Source organism: Pituophis catenifer, unplaced genomic scaffold (assembly GCF_029215685.1).
Source record: "Pituophis catenifer annectens isolate HBS135680 unplaced genomic scaffold, rPitCat1.0.hap2 SCAF_2, whole genome shotgun sequence".
NCBI classification, from domain to species: domain Eukaryota; kingdom Metazoa; phylum Chordata; class Lepidosauria; order Squamata; family Colubridae; genus Pituophis; species Pituophis catenifer.
Genome location: NW_027256882.1, coordinates 149,347,318 through 149,364,936, shown reverse-complemented (window position 1 = coordinate 149,364,936; position 17,619 = coordinate 149,347,318). Strand labels below are relative to the sequence as shown.

The following is a 17,619-nucleotide window of genomic DNA, read 5'->3' as shown; positions in this document are numbered from 1 at the left end:
GACCATTTTTCACATTTACAACCGTTGCAGCATCCCTATGGTCATTCAGATTTACATTCGGATGCTTGACAACCGGTTTATATTTATGACAATTGTAGTGTCCTGAGGTCATGTGATCCTTTTTTGCAACTTTCTGACAAGCCAAGTCAATGGGGAAGCTAGATTCACTTAATAACCATGTTACTAATTTAACAACGGCAGCGATTCACTGAACAACTATGGCAACAAAAGTCGTAAAACGGGGCAAAACTCACTTCACAAATTTCTCACTTAGCAACATAAATTTTGGACTCAATTATGGTCGTAAGTTGAGGACTACCTGTATAAAGCAACTAAATTCTATTTGTCCAACAAGTCTATTCTCCTCAAAGGACCAGACATATCCTGCAGGAAAGAGAAAGAAACTAAGAAAGGGTGAAAAAAGGAGATCCTGTAAGAATTTGATTATTTGAACAAATACTTTTCAAAAACTGAGACTCAGCCCAGAGTTTCCTTTCCCCACATAGATAGCTGGTTGCAGAAAACAATACATCAGTGCTGAACATCTTTGCAGTCCTACTTTGGACTACTGCAACGCTCTCTACATGGGGCTCCCCTTGAGGAGCACTCGGAGGCTCCAACTGGTGCAGAATGCGGCTGCGCGGGTACTTATGGGGGCAACATGGCGCTCCCACGTGACACCTCTCCTGCGCAAGCTGCATTGGCTTCCAGTGGTCTTCCGGGTGCGCTTCAAGGTATTGGTTCTCATCTTCAAAGCGCTCCATGGCTTAGGGCCCGGTTATTTACGAGACCACCTTCTGCCACCGATAACCTCCCACTGGCCAATACGCTCCCACAGAGAGGGCCTCCTCAGGATGCCGTTGGTCATGCAATGTCGGCTGGCGACCCCCCGGGGAAGAGCCTTCTCTGTGGGGGCACCCGCCCTCTGGAATGAGCTACCCCCAGGGATACGACTGATCCTGGACCTCCGTACCTTCCACCGGGCTCTGAAGACTTTTTTATTTCAGCAAGCCGGGCTGGGTTAAAAATCTTTTAATTGGGGAATTTTATGGGTAAGGGGTTTTAAATTGGGGGAAGCCAATATAAATTTAATTTTGTTTTTATAGTATTTTAATGTTTATATTGTATGTTTTTTAATTTTGGCTGTTCACCGCCCCGAGTCCTTCGGGATAGGGGGCGGTATAAAAATTTAAAAAATAAATAAATAAATAAATAAATAAATAAATAAATAAATAAATAAATAAATAAATAAATGTTGCCAGGGCCTAACTAGAAACTACATTTGCTTCATAAACAGACATATTTGGGGATATTTCTTCCTGATCTGTGTTATACTGACAATGATGGTTGGACCTTTCTTCTTTGGTTAATTCTTCTCTACATTGATTATCATTATTACATCTGATGTGTTTCCAGGATGATCTTGCCCTGGGCAAAAGACATTTGTATGGAGATTGTCATCAGTTGAGTTTGGATCAGCCTTCCTCAACATTTTGGACTACATCTCCCAGCTTTAATAGTTAAGATGCTTTTTGTTGTTGTGGTTAGTTGCGAAGTCGTGTCCAACCCATCGTGACCCCATGGACAACTTTCTGCCAGGCCTTCCTGTCCTCTACCATCCCCCGGAGTCCATTTAAGATCATGCCGACTGCTTCAGTGACTCCATCAAGCCACCTCGTTCTCTGCCGTCCCCTTCTTCTTTTGCCCTCAATCGTTCTAGGATGCTTTATGACTCAACAATTCTAGAAGTCCCCAGTCTGGGAATGACTGACTGAGAATGCATGGGGTTATGCAAAATGGTTTCTCTAACCAACCATTGTTATAGTCTTCATTTCCAGTATCCTCCTTTGCTTCTAAAGGTGGACAGAGGGAAGTTGGAATGGTGGGACGAATATAAAGCACTACAAAGCCTGACTCCAGACTTTCTGCTCAGCTGTCATGTGTTTGGGTTGGGTTGGATTTATTAAATAACCAGAGCCATTGTGGTACACTCATTAAGAACGTGTACAGTGCAGTGGTGGGATTCAAAATTTTTTTACTACTGGTTCTGTGGGCGTGGCTTGGTGGGCGTGGTGTGGTTTGGTGGGCATGGCTTGGTGGGCGTGGCAGAGGAAGGATACTGCAAAATCTCCATTCCCACCCCACTCCAGGGGAAGGATACTGCAAAATCTCCATTCCCACCCCACTCCAGGGGAAGGATACTGCAAAATCTCCATTCCCACCCCACTCCAGGGGAAGGATACTGTAAAATCTCCATTCCAACCCCACTCCAAGGGAAGGATACTGCAAAATCTCCATTCCCACCCCACTCCAGGGGAAGGATAGTGTAAAATCTCCATTCCCTCCCCACCCTACTAACTTGCTTTCCAGCTCGTTCTCCTGTGAAGGGCAACAAAAGAAGACCCAGCTGATCAGCTGGGACTTGATCAGCTGGGACTCAGGAGGCAGCCAATAGATCGGGGGCAGGACCAGTCAGAGGTGGTATTTGCCGGTTCTCCAAACTACTCAAAATTTCCATTACCAGTTCGCCAGAACCAGTCAGAACTGGCTGAATACCACCTCTGGAACAATCACGACTTAGTATGACATGTGTACCATACATTATACATAAGGAAAATCAGAGATTTATGAAGAAGTGAAAAATGGGTCCCCTGGGGAAAAAGGGACACAAGGCCCCCTGTGGAAAAGAGAGTCACTGCTCTGGTGGCACAGGGAATAAGACATGAGAGTTTTTTCGGAACTGAAAGATTAAACTTGTTTAGCAATGAGGAAAGCCTTCTTAAGGTGGTATTCACTTCAGAGAGAAACTTGCTTCCCCGCCATAAAACTATACTTGTATACAGTACTTTACATTAGTCATTTATTGCATTGGTTTGCTTCCATTCATATCAACAAGCCCTGGGAAGCAGCAGTCCAAGGCAGCTCGTACTGGAGAACAAAAAACCCCATGGTACACCCTTCTAATAATTTTTTTCATCTATCAGAAATTTAGGGAGTTTTAAAAAACCCTAATAAAGAGCCATTAATGGTAAAGGAACCTAAATGACCCCCATCCTAAATCTGGAATAGGAATTCTTTGCTTGTTGATTTTTGTCCTCTTTTCCAGGTATAGAAATTCCTTGGAAGGGAAGCACTTACAAATATTATTCTTTTATAAAGGGTCTCTAGAGAGCCAGTTTGATGCAGTGGTTAAGCTACCTGGCTAAAAACCAGGAAACCGAAAGTGTCACTAATAAGAAAACTTTGGATAAGCTTGTTAGGGCCTTTGGGTGTCACATTTTGAAAATGTCTCAACAAATGAGAGTCATTAAAAGAAAGGGCATGACCCATTTTAATGAACCTGGCTAATTATCATGTAGATTTCAATCTCTGGAATATTCATTTATTTTAAATCTTTCTGTCCTCACACCACATCAGATTTCAGAGTATATATAAATGCGTTCATCTTTCATTCTCTTTTTCAGATAAAGATATTGCCTTCAAATAGATGTTTCCTTACAAGAGCGGCTAAGCTTCTCTTGGTTCCCTGGCAAGCCTGGCTTTGATTCCAATTAGTCAGTTTCCTCGTTTTCTTATTATTAAGAAGGAATAAGGGCTGGAGATATTATGTAACTCATATGGAACCTCAGAGTCCTATACAGCCATGGTGGCACAGTGGTTAGAATGCAGTATTGCAGGCTAAAGCTGAGGAATGCCAGAGTTCGATTTTTACCGGCTTCAAGGTTGAATCAGCCTTCCATCCTTTCAAGGTCGGTAAAATGAGGTCCCAGATTGTTGGGGACAATATGCCGACTCTGTAGACTGCCTAGAGAAGGCTGTAAAGCATTGTGAAGCGGTATATACCCTGTTTCCACCAAAATAAGACAACCCCTGATAATAAGCCCAATCAGGCTTTTGAGCACATGGCAATAAGGCCAAGCGCTTATTTCAGGGTTTAAAAAAAAAAAAAAAGACAGGGTCTTATTTTCAGGGAAACACGGTAAGTCTAAGTGGTATTGTTATACCTATCATTTCCAAAAAGCATACCAGGCTGGCTTGATAACAATGGATATTATAGCCTGACACAAAAATTTCTGGAAACTACATTTATTTTTATAAGCATCCTCTGTGAGTAGCAGATATGTCACTAATTTTGGGCAGAATTTACCAGGATAGCTGTCACCATTCTGGCACTTTCTATGTGTATTGGCTTTTCAGTTCCCAGAATTCCAACCTTCCAGCAAAGATGGCTCTAGGAAGCTCCACTGCATACATTTTATGGGAATGAACAATATTTATCCAAACAGGCCTATGTTGGAAACTGCTTTTCCTACTGAAGAAAATATAGTGAGAACCATAATCTCTTCCCCTCCTGATGATTCTAAGTCCATTCTGTTCCAGATTCACTAACCTGAAAAAGAATGTTCTGTCACTCAAAAATTTACACACACACATCACCCCTCAGTAAAGTAAAACTAATTCTGCCAGATCAACTGTTCCATCTGTATTAAGCAAACTTGATTATTGGAGATCCCTAGTTCCCTAAATCCACCTCCTCTGGATTATGCAAGAAGGATTCAACCAACAAGCAAGCTGATACACTTAACTCTTCGGAAGGCTATCCTTGGGGGGATGACTCTGAACTCAGATTACAATTCAAGCAACTAAATAAACCAGAGGTGCTTGATCGCAAGACAATATCCTTGAGGCACCTAAGGCACAATAAACCCGGAGGCTCTAAATTCTGAAAGGATGGAAACCTTGGCTCATTTTATTTCTAAATTATTTATTAAATTTAGATGCTGTCCCTCTCACCTATAAGGCAATTCTACACTCAACAGACTCCCTACCACCACCCACTGCATTCAACCAAAAAAAACCTCAACCCACACAAACTTCTGCATAAGATGAGGCAAGAAGACCGGGAGGGAGAAGGAAATCCCCTCTTTCCTTCTTCAGGAGTCTAGCAGACATCCCCCTCTCTCTAATCAGAACAGCCCCTCTTCTTAGATTTGTAAAGCCCCTAGCTTTACTGAAAGGGGTTATTTTCAGGCTTTTGGAGCAGATCCCTTTTGAACATTTGAGCTCTGAAGAGAAATCAGATCAAATAAAAACACACCAAAGATTCCAAAGGCATTGCAACTTGCTCCAAGTTTTTTTCCCCCCAGTCTTTCTCTCATTTGGATGGCACAGGGGGAAAAAAACCTTGTATCTTCTGTAGGAAAGCTAGGCAGAGACAATGTCTGGGAGTGGGGGGATGGGGTGGCGTGGGGTGGCATACAGCTTCTGTGTGATCAGGAAAGCTTCCCCCCCCAATGTTGACTGCCCCTTTGCTTCTACCAGTTTAGATAGAAGTAGAAGCATGACAAGCAGATGTTGGAGATAAAAACAGAGATGAAATCCGAACGCATATAAACCAACAAGAAACATGTTTGCTGATTAGACTATCTATAGCAGCACCTTACACATTATGCAATTCCTACTCAGAAAGTATTTTCGTGTGGAAAATACCATGCAGCCTAGATGAAGAGGGAGGCATGGGAGAATCAGACAGATTTTTCTTAACTAAATAGCCTTAGGACATGATGCTGATGTACAAGTTGCAGGGTGAATTACTGGAGACCAAATTCCACAGACAGCAAGTGACCTGTGGTTTCTTAGCTACAACAGATGATAACTATGACGAAGACTGTGTCATAATTTTGTAATAGGTTTCAATGTTAAATGCATTCAGTGCTTCAGTCTCCAATGACCGACATGAACCATAGACTTGTCATTGGATACTAATTCAAAGTCGCAATTGTTTCCCTCTCTTTTTAAAGCCAATGATTTGATTTTTTGAAAAGTTTCCTTTAAAGATTGTGCGACTAAAGTATCTTTGGTTCTCTTTCCTCATGATAGGATGACTCATCTTGGCATGTAGAGCAGGAGGGAAAGACCATGATGAAATCCATCTCTCCTACTTTCCAATTACTCCCCAAATTAACAATTAAAAAAAGGTAAGAAGCATTATAATCCTTGTTTCCCATATATACATAGCACCTCTATCTTCCAGAAAGTGCCTCCATTCTTCCATAAGCATCAGACAGCAGTTGATTCCTTCATTTTCAGCACAATTACTTAAAAGTAACTAGTAACAACCTAGAAACCAGGAGGCTCTGAGTTCTAGATCTGCCTTAGGCATGAAAACTGGCAGGGTAATTTTGGGCCAGTCCCTCTCTCTCAGCTCAATCTACTTCACAGGGTTATTGTGATGGGGAAAATAGGAGAGGGAAGGAATATTAGGTCTGTTTGGTGCCTTGAGTTACTTATCAAGTAATAAAGGCATGATAAAAATCAAATACATTTGTGCAGATTATTTGGAGAATCAAGGAGAAGGCTTAAGTGGGTAGAGTTTGATTGGAGAGAACTAGGTTCAGGATCAACTTGTGAGTTAGGATTAATTATCTGTCACCCACCTCTATTATTTGAAGAAAGAAAGAAAGAATGGTACCTAGCTGCCATTCTAAGTAACTTGAGCTACAAATATGATCAATTTTATAAGAGTTACAAAATCATTCTTCATAAAGCAAATCATGTGGCAGGAACATGGTTGAAAGTATTGTCCTTCCACTCCCAATGCCCAACTTCCCATTTCACACATTTTACATGTAATATCTAATCTTTTAGGTACCTGTATTTGCTGGCACTCAGTTCTCATGTTTATATATTGCTGATGTACCTCCACGATATCAGAGCTCCATACTATATATTCTATTACCCACACATTTTATTCTCTAATAGGAAGCCAACTTGAAGCTTGAGACCTTGAAGGAACCAAGGTATTTGTATTTGGAAAGATCTTATTTTGCTTACACAAAGTTAAAAATGATGCATTGGGTCAATTTTCACCTTCAAGGATGTCCAGCACAGGTTCAAAGATACTTCTGTATTAATGACTGGGTATGGATCTATTTGATATGGCAACCCTTGGATGGCCAGATGCAAGGCTGAGGTCTGCTGTAATCCTCGACATGCCAGGTGGGACTTTCAATAACCTGACAAGATCCACCTGACAAAATTCCCCATGGATGCATGTTGGAGGAGTTATTCCTGGCAACCTTAATGGCAAAGGATCAAAAGTTCAACCACATCAAACTCTCAAGGCTTCAAGAACCCTTTGCACTTTAGGAGATCATTAGAACAAATTCACCAGATCATCAGAGAACCCTGCAGGACCTATATGTGTGCTGCACGTACATCCTGTTCTGGAGAGCCACCACCTCTCACAACTCTCCATCACGCCTCCATTGCACGCGCACAACATGCCATGGGCAGTAGGTCAACAGACAGATGTCCCACTAGGTTCACTCCTCAAGAGGGACAGAGCCCGCCCGGCCTTTCTTGGAAAGTCCAACTTCATCAGTTCAGGATTGTGGTAACAAAGGTGAAGGAGGATGGGGCTGAGAGAAAGGGAGGGAAGAAGGAGCCTTGGTGGCGCAGCAGACTAAAGCACTGTTAAGTAACACCAGCTGCTTGCAATTACTGCAAGTTCGAATCTCACCAGGCTCCAGGTTGACTCAGCCTTTCATCCTTTCAAGGTAGGTAAAATGAGGACCCGGTTTGTGGGGGCAATAAGCTGATTTTGTATAAAAAAGAACACCGCTTAGGGGTCCCCCGAAAGCCCTACTAAGCAGGTTTATACAAAAGTATGAAGGCTATTGCTTAACGCATTGTAAGCCGCCCTGAGTCTCTGGAAAAGAGCGGCATATAAATCGAACCAAATAAATAAATAAATAAATTTTTTACAGGAGGAAAGACAGGGAGAAACACCTGGAAGTGTGAGCCCTCGAGTTTCCTTATGGAAGATCAGACAACAAGGGGAGAGGAGGAGGAGGAGGAGGAGTGTTAAAAAAAAAAAAGAGTGGGAAGCCAACTCACGCGTGCCATCAAAGCGGGTTGCTATGGTATCCAGGAAGGTGTTTTGGGGAGCCAGGAGGCCCCTCATTACCGGCATTTTAAGACTTGCTCAAGGCCATCGACATCGTCCAGTTGGAGGGGAAAAAAACACCAGAGGTATCGGAGAAGGGAGCCGAGGCCAGGCCCTTCGCTTCCTCTCCAGGAGTCAGGCCAGGGGGAAGCCTTGGGGGAGGGATTCGTGCCGAGGCTCCAGGGGGCCACCGCCGCCCAGACGGCAGAGACCTCGAGGTCAGGCAGAGGCGAGGGGCGCCCCCGAAGAGCTCCGACTGCAGCGAAGGCGAGCGGCCACCACTTCCTCGGTGCGCGGCGGCAGAGCAAGTCCCGGCTCAGCCTGGCCCGAAGTCCGACGTGACTCGCTCAGCCTTGCCAACGGCCGGCCGAAAACCGAGAGGAGGACGCCCGGGCGGCTGCCGCCTCTGGATCCTAACCGGAAAGACCCCGCCGCCGCCTCCGGCTCAGGCAGGGTCCCCATTCCCCTGGCCGGCCAGGGGCAGAGCCGCTTCCTTCTCCAGAGCGGCGTCCAGGCTGGAAGCCCCAAGTCTTTGCGGCAGCGTCACTCGATGCCTCGATGTGCTCTGGCTGCCTTCGCATATCCGACGGCGAGTCCCGCTAGCCAGCCTCGAGCGCCCGGGGCGGCATTGCAGGCGCAGCCTTTTGCAGAGCAGAAGAGCCGAGCCGCGCTCCTTCTCTAGCTCTTCTTGCAAGCGGCCGCCGAGCCCGAAGTTGCTCGACTTGGCGGCGAGCGGCTCCTTTACCCGCCTGTTGTATTGGGAGCTACCGCGCTCGCCTCCGGAGCAGCCGTCCGCAGTTTCAGCCGCCCCGAGGAGCAGCAGCAGCAGCAGCAGCAGCACCCAGCATCCTCAACTTGAAAGTTACCATAGTTACTGAAGACACACCCGGCGGCTCTTCCTTAAAGAAACAAGCCGCCTACCGCGTCGAGGGGGATAACTGGCTGGGTGTGGTTTGAGTGGCTGGGCCTCCTCGGTGGGGCAAAAGTTTTCCGAGATCCAATTGGGGGCCCTGCAGGTACAAAAATATGCTATTTAGTATCCTGTCTTTGGTGTAAGCTGCCCAGAGTCCTCCGAGAGTGGGCGGCATAGAAATATGAATAATAAATAAATAAATAAACAAATAAATAAATAAATAAATAAATAAATAAATAAATCTATCTATCTATCTATCTATCTATCTATCTATCTATCTATCTATCTATCTATCTATCTATCTATCTATCTATCTCCCATTTCAAGATAGTTTTACCAAGACGATTGACCTACTGAATATATGCAGAGTAAGGAAGTTTTTTTCCATCAGTGGGGGGGCTACCTGTTCTAACGTATGTCAGTGAAACACGGACGCTAACCTCACAATCAAGACCTCGGAGATGCTTTTTCAAGACGCAACTGGACTTTCTGTTTTTTTTCTTTTGAAGACGTTTCGCTTCTCATCCGAGAAGCTTCTTCGGCTCTGACTGGATGGTGGGGATTGACCATCCAATCATCCATTCCCCACCATCCAGTCAGTGCTGAAGAAGCTTCTTGGACGAGAAGCGAAACGTCTTCAAAAGAAAAAAAAACAGAAAGTCCAGTTGCCTCTTTGAAAAAGCACCTTTGGGGCAGCCGTGACAACCTGGATGACTGAGAATCTCCATAGTCCCTCACAATCGATACAGAAGCTATGAGCCATGGAAAGATACATGCTTGGCGTCACAAGACAAGATAGAAAGACCCCCCACATGGATTCGAGAACAAATGAAAATATACGACGCCATGAAAAAAGTAAAAGAATGGAAATGGAAATGGGCTTGTCACATAAGAAGAAGAAGTGATGGCAGGTGGATTAAGGCAGTCATAGAATGGATTGCACTTGATAAAAAGCCTCCACAAAAGAGACCTAAAACAAGATGGAGTGATGGCATCAGCAAGTATTGGTAAAGGAAAGCTCAAGACCATATTGGTTGGAAACATGCAAAAGAGACCTTCATCCTGCAGTGGATAAACAATACCTAGAATGATGATGAAGGAAGATTACCAGAAACTCTTTGTAGGCCAATTTTTTCAGACACTGGAGACTGCAATCTGAGTTTTTTGTGATGGTTGTGGCTAATGAGAGCTGAAGCACCAATTTACCTACTCCAGAGATGGGATATTACTCTAACCCGGGTTAGGAAAACTTTTTATTATTGTTTTTTTTTTATTTTTTTAAAAGTTTTTTATTTTAAACACATTAAAACAAACACAAAACAAACAACACATATATACATATCATTTTTCCATTGTTAACAGCTCATTTAAGGTGATCCTTTCTTATTATTTACATATATTCTAACTTTATCTTAATCTACTTAAATACTCTAATTTCCTTTATGTCGACTTCTCTTTACTTTGATCTTCAGCACATTCAAGCAATATTATCACAAAAATAAACAATAAAGTATTATTTCAATTCCCCCTTTTTTCCTTTTTTCCTTTTTTTTCATTTTTCCTTTTCATCGGGTTAGGAAAACTTTAATTGGTTCACCTTGATTTGGTTCAAACGTTGCCTGACCTGAGCTTCTTTAAAAAGGGGTAGGAATAAGCCAAACTGGCCTCCCAAATAATGCCAAGCAAGTAAAAATGAGTAAACTCATGTCAAACTGAACAAACCCAGTATAACTATGTATATGAATCAGAATATTGTACAGAGACATTGTACACATACTGTGTTTGGAGTGCCAGATCACCAAAATAGGTTGGTTTTGATGGGGTTTATTGACAAACCTAAAGGCTTAAATTGGGTGTAATGGTTTTAAGATAGCCATATAATAACCTGGGCCTTTTATAACAAATGGACACAGAGCAATTAATTGAAACATTATCCATCATTTGTGTTCCTGCCAGGAAATGCATCATCACTTAGTAAACCAAAATGTGACAAGCTTCTGTTAAGCAAAAGGCCAAAGAAGGTGGCATGTTTGTCAGCCTCTCTAACCCTGGAAGACATTTTCAAGCCCCTTCTGCCCTCTTTCTAGCCACAGCTATTCATATTCGGTAGGCACGGAGAACAGAATCAACTCAATTACACCTAACCCTAATCTTCCTTAAAAGCAAATCATTTTTTCCCCATTCCAATATGGTACTGGGGATGGATGATACACAGGAGGCAGACTGGAGATTTGTTAAGTTTAAAAAATGGGGAACGTTAGCTCCTTATTCTTTGTTCCTGAATGTGATGTTTAATCTGTTGCTAGTGAATATATTCAGTTTGCAATCTTGAGACTGACTGTAAATGACAGATCTCGTGGCTAAAATTGCTGGCCTAATTTTTGGACTTTTCTGCTTTGTGCACTTTTCCTGATAAAGAGTTTGCAGCAGGCTTCAAGAGTTTGCAGGGGTCCCAGAGGTCTGGTGAGATCTTGAGGTGGCTTCCTTGTCATTCTAATCTCTTATGTAACTTGTGCTTTTTAACAATGACTGTTGTTTTATCCTTTTGTGGTATGCCACCCAGAGTCACCTCTAGTGAAATAGGCAGCCATAGAAATTGGATATAGAAATAAATATAGAAATATTTTTTTTTAAAAAAAAACATAATATAGGCCCTGCCTTTATCAGAGCTGATGATGAGGAAGACAAGAGGCCAAAACAGAAGTAGCAGCACCTCATTTAAAACCAGGATGAAGTTAAAACAGTGGCTTTCCCCCAGTGGTGAAATTCAAATTTGTTTACTACCGGTTCTGTGGGCGTGGCTTGGTGGGCATGGCAGGGGAAGGATACTGTAAAATCCCCATTCCCGCCCTACTCCTGGGAGAAGGATATTGCAAAATCTCCATTCCCACCCCACTCTGGGGCCAGCCAGAGGTGGTATTTGCCGGTTCTCCGAACTACTCAAAATATCCACTACCGGTTCTCCAGAACCTGCTGGATTTCACCGCTGCTTTCCCCTATCCAGTCTAAATTTGTACTGGAAAATTTGAACCGCCATTTAGGATTTTGGAAGCTGGCCATAAACTGATTCTGATGTGGTTGTTGAACAGATGCTGGATTAGCACCATTGAATGTAGGTTTTGTTCCGTACTCAGGCCCAGCGTCTTGCTCCACACACTTTAATACAGATTGTGGTGAAAATACCAGAGCGCTCCATTGCTCTTATCTCCAATGGAGATTTGCCTGGTAAAGTCTCCCTTGAACTTTCAGCTGTTTGGAGAAGGAGGAGTATATTAACAGTGTCAATAACTGTTATTATTTTGCTCTTCCAGAGGCAGTAGTTTAACTCAGCAGGAAAGCCCTTCGCTCTTTGGTTAGTAAAGGGTGGGTTTGCCTCAAATCCCACTTCATTCCCTACATTAGTCAGAAAGAAATTTCAAAGGCAACACCTGTATTTAAATTAATTCAGCTTGACTAAAGAGACACAGAAGTGTATTCTTCTTTTTTTTAAAAAAAAATAAACGCAAAGAAAACAAGATCCCCAGAAAAGAATCCAATATAAAACAAAGCAGGAACTGCTCTATTGTGCCGGTGTTGATCTGATGTGGATGAGAGGCCTCTTCAGCCACAGACCTGCTCCATACACAAATAAGGCTAAGCAGGTGCGCCCTGCTACACCTCCCACTTATTTCCATGGACTTGGAGAATGGGGCTGAATTATTTAATCTTTAATTTTTTTTAAAAAAAGCAAGTCACATTGAATAATTCTATATGATACTTGCTTATACTGCTTCTTACCAAGTCCTCAAAACATTCTGTAGAGATGTGCAGCTGGATGGTTACAAGAAAAAGAGCCCACCATACGCAGCACTCCGGAGGTATCTGCTAATTGATTTAATTCCCTCATTCTCTGTTTTACTAATATAGAGTGAGGTAGGAGATCTCAGGGTCTGGGCAGGCATTTTAAATTTCCAAGGATGATGATACTAAGAGGGCATAGAGCAAAGATCCAAGTATCAAGCAGATTAAAAGCCTGATTAACCAGCTGCCCACTCGTAGGTTGGTTTCACTCAGCGGATGCTGAGGCAAAGTTGCCTTGTGGAATAGGCTAGAGCAGAGGTGTCAAAGTCAAGGCCCACAGGCCGGATCCAGACCACAGGGTGCTTAGATCTGGCCCATGGGGCCACCCTGGAAACAGGGAAAGATCGGCCCGCGATGCCTCTGCTAGTGAAAATGGAGCGGCCCTCCTGAGCTCCGTTTTCGCTGGCAGAGTACTTGGGCCATCACAGGTGCCCTGATACGAGTGATGTTGAGCTGGCCACGCCCACCCTGGCCACACCCAGCCACTGAGGTCAAACACAATCCTGATGTGGGGAGATGGAGAATGTCTGCACTCATTTTTTAGTGCAATCTGTGTTTTGCTCACATGTATTTTTGTGAAACCACATTTTATTTTGGCTTCTACAGTGCATTCAGAGATGGGACAACTGCTGTGTGCTTAGAAGGGAACTGGGTATGGAAAGAATACTTTCACCAGGAAAAATGAAAGGTGCAAGGAGAATCATTTGATTTTTAAGCTACCTTTATAAATAACTGAAGGAGATGAACATGCCTAATACTTCTTCCTCCTCCTATTTCCCCCTCAATAACAACCCTGTGAGGTGAATTAGACAGAGAGAGAGAGAGGGACTGGCCCAAGTCACCCAGCCAGCTTTCATGGCTTAGGCAGAATTTGAACTCAGAGTCTTGCAGTTTCTAGCCTTAACCAGGGGTGGGTTCTACTTACCTTTACTACCGGTTTGCAACGGGGCCACTTGTGTGTTCTTGCTTCGCTTGCGTGCATGTGCTTCTGCGCGTGCGCAGAAGCATCCTGATGACGTTGGGGTCAGTGGGAGGAGCCTTCCACCGGTTTTACTACCGGTTCTATAGAACTGGTCCGAACCAGGGGCAACCCACCACTGGCCGTAACCATTATACCAAACTGGCTCTCTTAGCCAAAGTTCCTGTTTTTAGCTGCGTTTGCCTTGCACCCATATGCTATTAATGATAAAAATGAGAAAATAAAACCACATGGTGAATAGCTCAAATTTTCAGACAAAGCAAACTGAGGGAATAAATACTGGATTAATTTTATGTGAGTATCAGCCTAACTGCTCTCACTTCTTGATTTAGCATCAATTTGTAGCTATGGAGGCTTCTCCTAATATTGGCAAAGAAGCCAATAGCTTGGTCATTTTTACTAATTGTTGTTCAGCTCCCTAATGCAGATTTCAACAATTTGGGGGATTTTTTTCCTTTAATTTTAAAAAAATAAATAAGGCCCACTGAGCCAATCAAATTACATAGGATAGATTCTGTATGGAATTCCCTGTCTGGATAGACTCACAGAAGATGAAGCGGATAGTTGCAGGGACATATTATCTGCCCAACAGTTTCTACAGACACCATTATGAGCAAAATATATCCACTTAAACTGATTTCTTAGAGCAGTGGCTATTGTTGTTTCACTCAGCTGCTTCACCTGTTTCTCTCCCTGCGTGATGAAGGCACACATTTGGCCTTTAAGGTTGTTTCTCAGCAACAGGTCCCACAAGAGCAGCACAACCAGCTCCCTCCAGAGTGGCTCAGGATTGCAGCCAAAAACTCATTTGCAGGAGAGGTAACAGCTCTTGAACCTGGCTAGCTATTAGAGAATAACAGCACCTGGGAGCAGAGAATCTGTTGGCTATTGTTCACCATTTACATTTTCTTCTAAGAGGGGTGCTGTCTCCTACACTTTGCCTTTTGCAGTAGACTTTAAGAATTTTAAGGAAGATAAATTCCAGCAAGTATAAAGTAGGGAATGAACACAATTGATGTTCTGCACTGTTAGGAAGCTCTCACATACAGTATTCTCTTAGAAGAGATTTTGGTGGAATGTGTTTTCATTTTCATACGCATCTCACAGTTTTATAAAATTGCAGACAGTACCAAGTAGCCAAGAATCTGAAGAGATCCCCGAGGAAGAGCTACTGATTTGAATCATCCTATTTAAGCCATTAAGTTAGAGTGTGTTATGTTGCTATTATCATTTTAAATTAATCCCCAAAGATAAAGATCTCTTTATGGAAGATTAAAGACTAATCTACCACATTGGGTCAGTCTGGGTTGATAGTTATATAGTAGCTTCTTGGTCCAGGATTGGCCCCAAATGTTCCTAGCTAGATTCTCTACCTAAGTGAAGACTAAAATCTAAGTCTCCACCACCTCATCCCACATTTTAATAACTGAACCACATTGGCTCTGACCTCCCCCCCCCCTCTCTCATCTATCCATCATTTTGTGATCTTTAACAACCATCTTACTAACTTAACTGCAATGATTCACTTAACAACTGTGACAAGAAATGTTGTAAAATGGGGCAGAACTCATTTAACAACTGTCTTGCTTAGCAACAGAAATTTTGGGCTCAATTGTGGTCACACGTCAAGAACTACCTGTATACACACCATACAGCTGTATTCATTCCAGTGTTCCCTCCGGTTCTACTAATGGTGCCAAACACAATTTTCTTCATCAATCCTTTTGTTAGGACAATTTCTGAGTGATCCCACCTCTTGTTGGTTATTTTGCTAAAGAATTGTCTTATTCTTTTTCCTAGAGAAAGGAGAAGGAACAAAACAAACAGAACCTTGCTGATGATTTCCCAAATCCATTTGTGCCATCTTTTGGGTTTGCATATCTTTTTAATTTGCTATATTTGACAAAGGAATAAAAAGACCCCTAGCAGTCCAAACTAGGAAAAGAAAGTTTCTGGCCATCCAGGAGAGATCCTCCCTTTTGTAGCTCAACTGAGCAATGTCCCCTCCTCCTTTTCTCTTTCTTTCCACTTCCTCCTTTTGTCAGAAGAAGTTCTGTCCATTTCTTTCACATCCAAACAAGTAGAAAAGAAAATGTATATTTTAATACCAACTTTGGATTCTTTGAATTGGTTCTTAGACCAATTAAACTCTTCTTTGATTGTCCGTTTCTGACGTTTTCACCACAAAACCTACCTTAGCAAACTTTCTTGAAGTCTATAGCCAACATTGCTCCCCAAAACCTTCCCTTAGAAGTTGTTCTCCAATCCTGTTTCAAGGTCATTCTTGCCCTCCCCTTTCCCAAACCTTTCTGCCAAAAACCTCTCTCAAATTAAACAAACAAACAAACAAACAAACACACCCTGTTTCCCCGAAAATAAGACCTCCCCGGATAATAAGCCCAATCGGGTCTTTGAGCGTGTGCGCTAAAATAAGCCTCCCCCCAAAAATAAGCCCTCCCTGAAAATATTTAAACACATGCACAGCTGGTCCCCACCATTTCCTCTGGTTAGGGTTAGGGACATAGAGCTGGAAATCAAATAAGATATTGCTTAAATCTCCCTTACAGATGTTTTGAACCTGCTTTCATTCATTTTGTAATCAGCTGCTCCTTTCCAAAGCTTTTCAGGGTTTGGAGATATCCTACCCCTTAGACAAGTCAGAGAATCCTGCAGATTCGTTTTCAACTCACGTCTATGTCACACACGTGTGTCCCCAAGCACACTTAATAGCAATATTGTTTTAACATTGTAGATTGTTTTCGACACAAAATCAAAAAACCATTTCCGAATGCAACTTTGTACACAAAATCTGGCAATGGTTCTAATTCTATAATATTGAATCTTACTCCCCCCCCCAAAAGCGAGTGACTAATATCAAAGGAATAAATTAACTGAAGTTGTTTGGTCACAGACCAATCTATGGTTGTTAAAGTTGGACCTTAAAGGAAAACAGGAAGAAAATCAACTCATTTGAGCTGTGATGCTGGAGAACGCTCCTGTGGATTCCTTAGACAACGCAGGTGACTAACAAGCAAGTAAGTACTGGAGCACATAACATCAGACATGTCACTAGAAGGCAAAAGCACAAAACTGTGTCTCACTACTTTGGCCACGCCATGCAGGGGAATTCAAGGAAGAAACAATTATGGTTGGAAGAGTTAACAGTAAAAGGAAACCAAGCTATCAAAGAACATGGTGGCTGGACATCATCAAAGCTGAAACCAGCCAGAGCAGAAGAAGTAGTACAAGATCCAAAGATGTGGAGAGGCTTGCCCCATAGGATCGCCAAGACTTGGACATGACTGAATGGATAACATTATCATCATCACCATTTTTTTCCAAAGCAAGTGACTAATATCAAAGAAATAAATTCACTGAAATTGTTTAGTCACAGATAAAAGGAATAAAGAACAAGTTTTTCTTTCACACTCTTCTGTCTGTCTATGTATCCATCTCTCTCTCCCTCTCTCTCTCCCTTCCTCCCTCTCCCTCTCCCTCTCTCAGTGTTAAGTTACTGGACTAAGACTAAGGAGGAGATCCAAGTTCTTGTTCTCCCTTACCCAGAGAAACCAGCTGGATGACTTTGGGCCAGTGACTCCATCCTATCCCTAGCTTAAAAGTGGACACTATTTATTTACCACACTGCATCAGACCAGCATGGTGGATTATTGTACATTGTTTTTAATGAGGCATTTATTTTTTTATTTATTAAATTTATATACCACCCATCTCATTATCAAGCAAATCTTGGTGGTATTTATCCTGCAATGATTTGATTTGATAGGGGCTATTATACAATGTAGAATAATAGGAATACCATAATATCATATCTTATATATAAATTCTAAATATCATGTTTTTCATTTGTTCAGGAGCTAAAGACAGCATAAAATACCACTCCTCACAGTAACCACACTGTGAGGTAGGTTAAGATGAAAG

General features: G+C 42.6%; 1 protein-coding gene across 1 annotated transcript in view; it reads right to left on the bottom strand.

The window, feature by feature from the left end:
• The window catches only part of KCNH3 (potassium voltage-gated channel subfamily H member 3), an 87,410-nt gene extending 79,435 nt beyond the window's left edge, over positions 1-7,975 (bottom strand). The window contains exon 1 of the mRNA XM_070937763.1: positions 7,900-7,975. Within this exon, the coding sequence (XP_070793864.1) occupies positions 7,900-7,975 (76 nt within the window). The remainder of the gene's footprint in view (positions 1-7,899) is intronic.
• Positions 7,976-17,619: the final 9,644 nt, after the last annotated feature.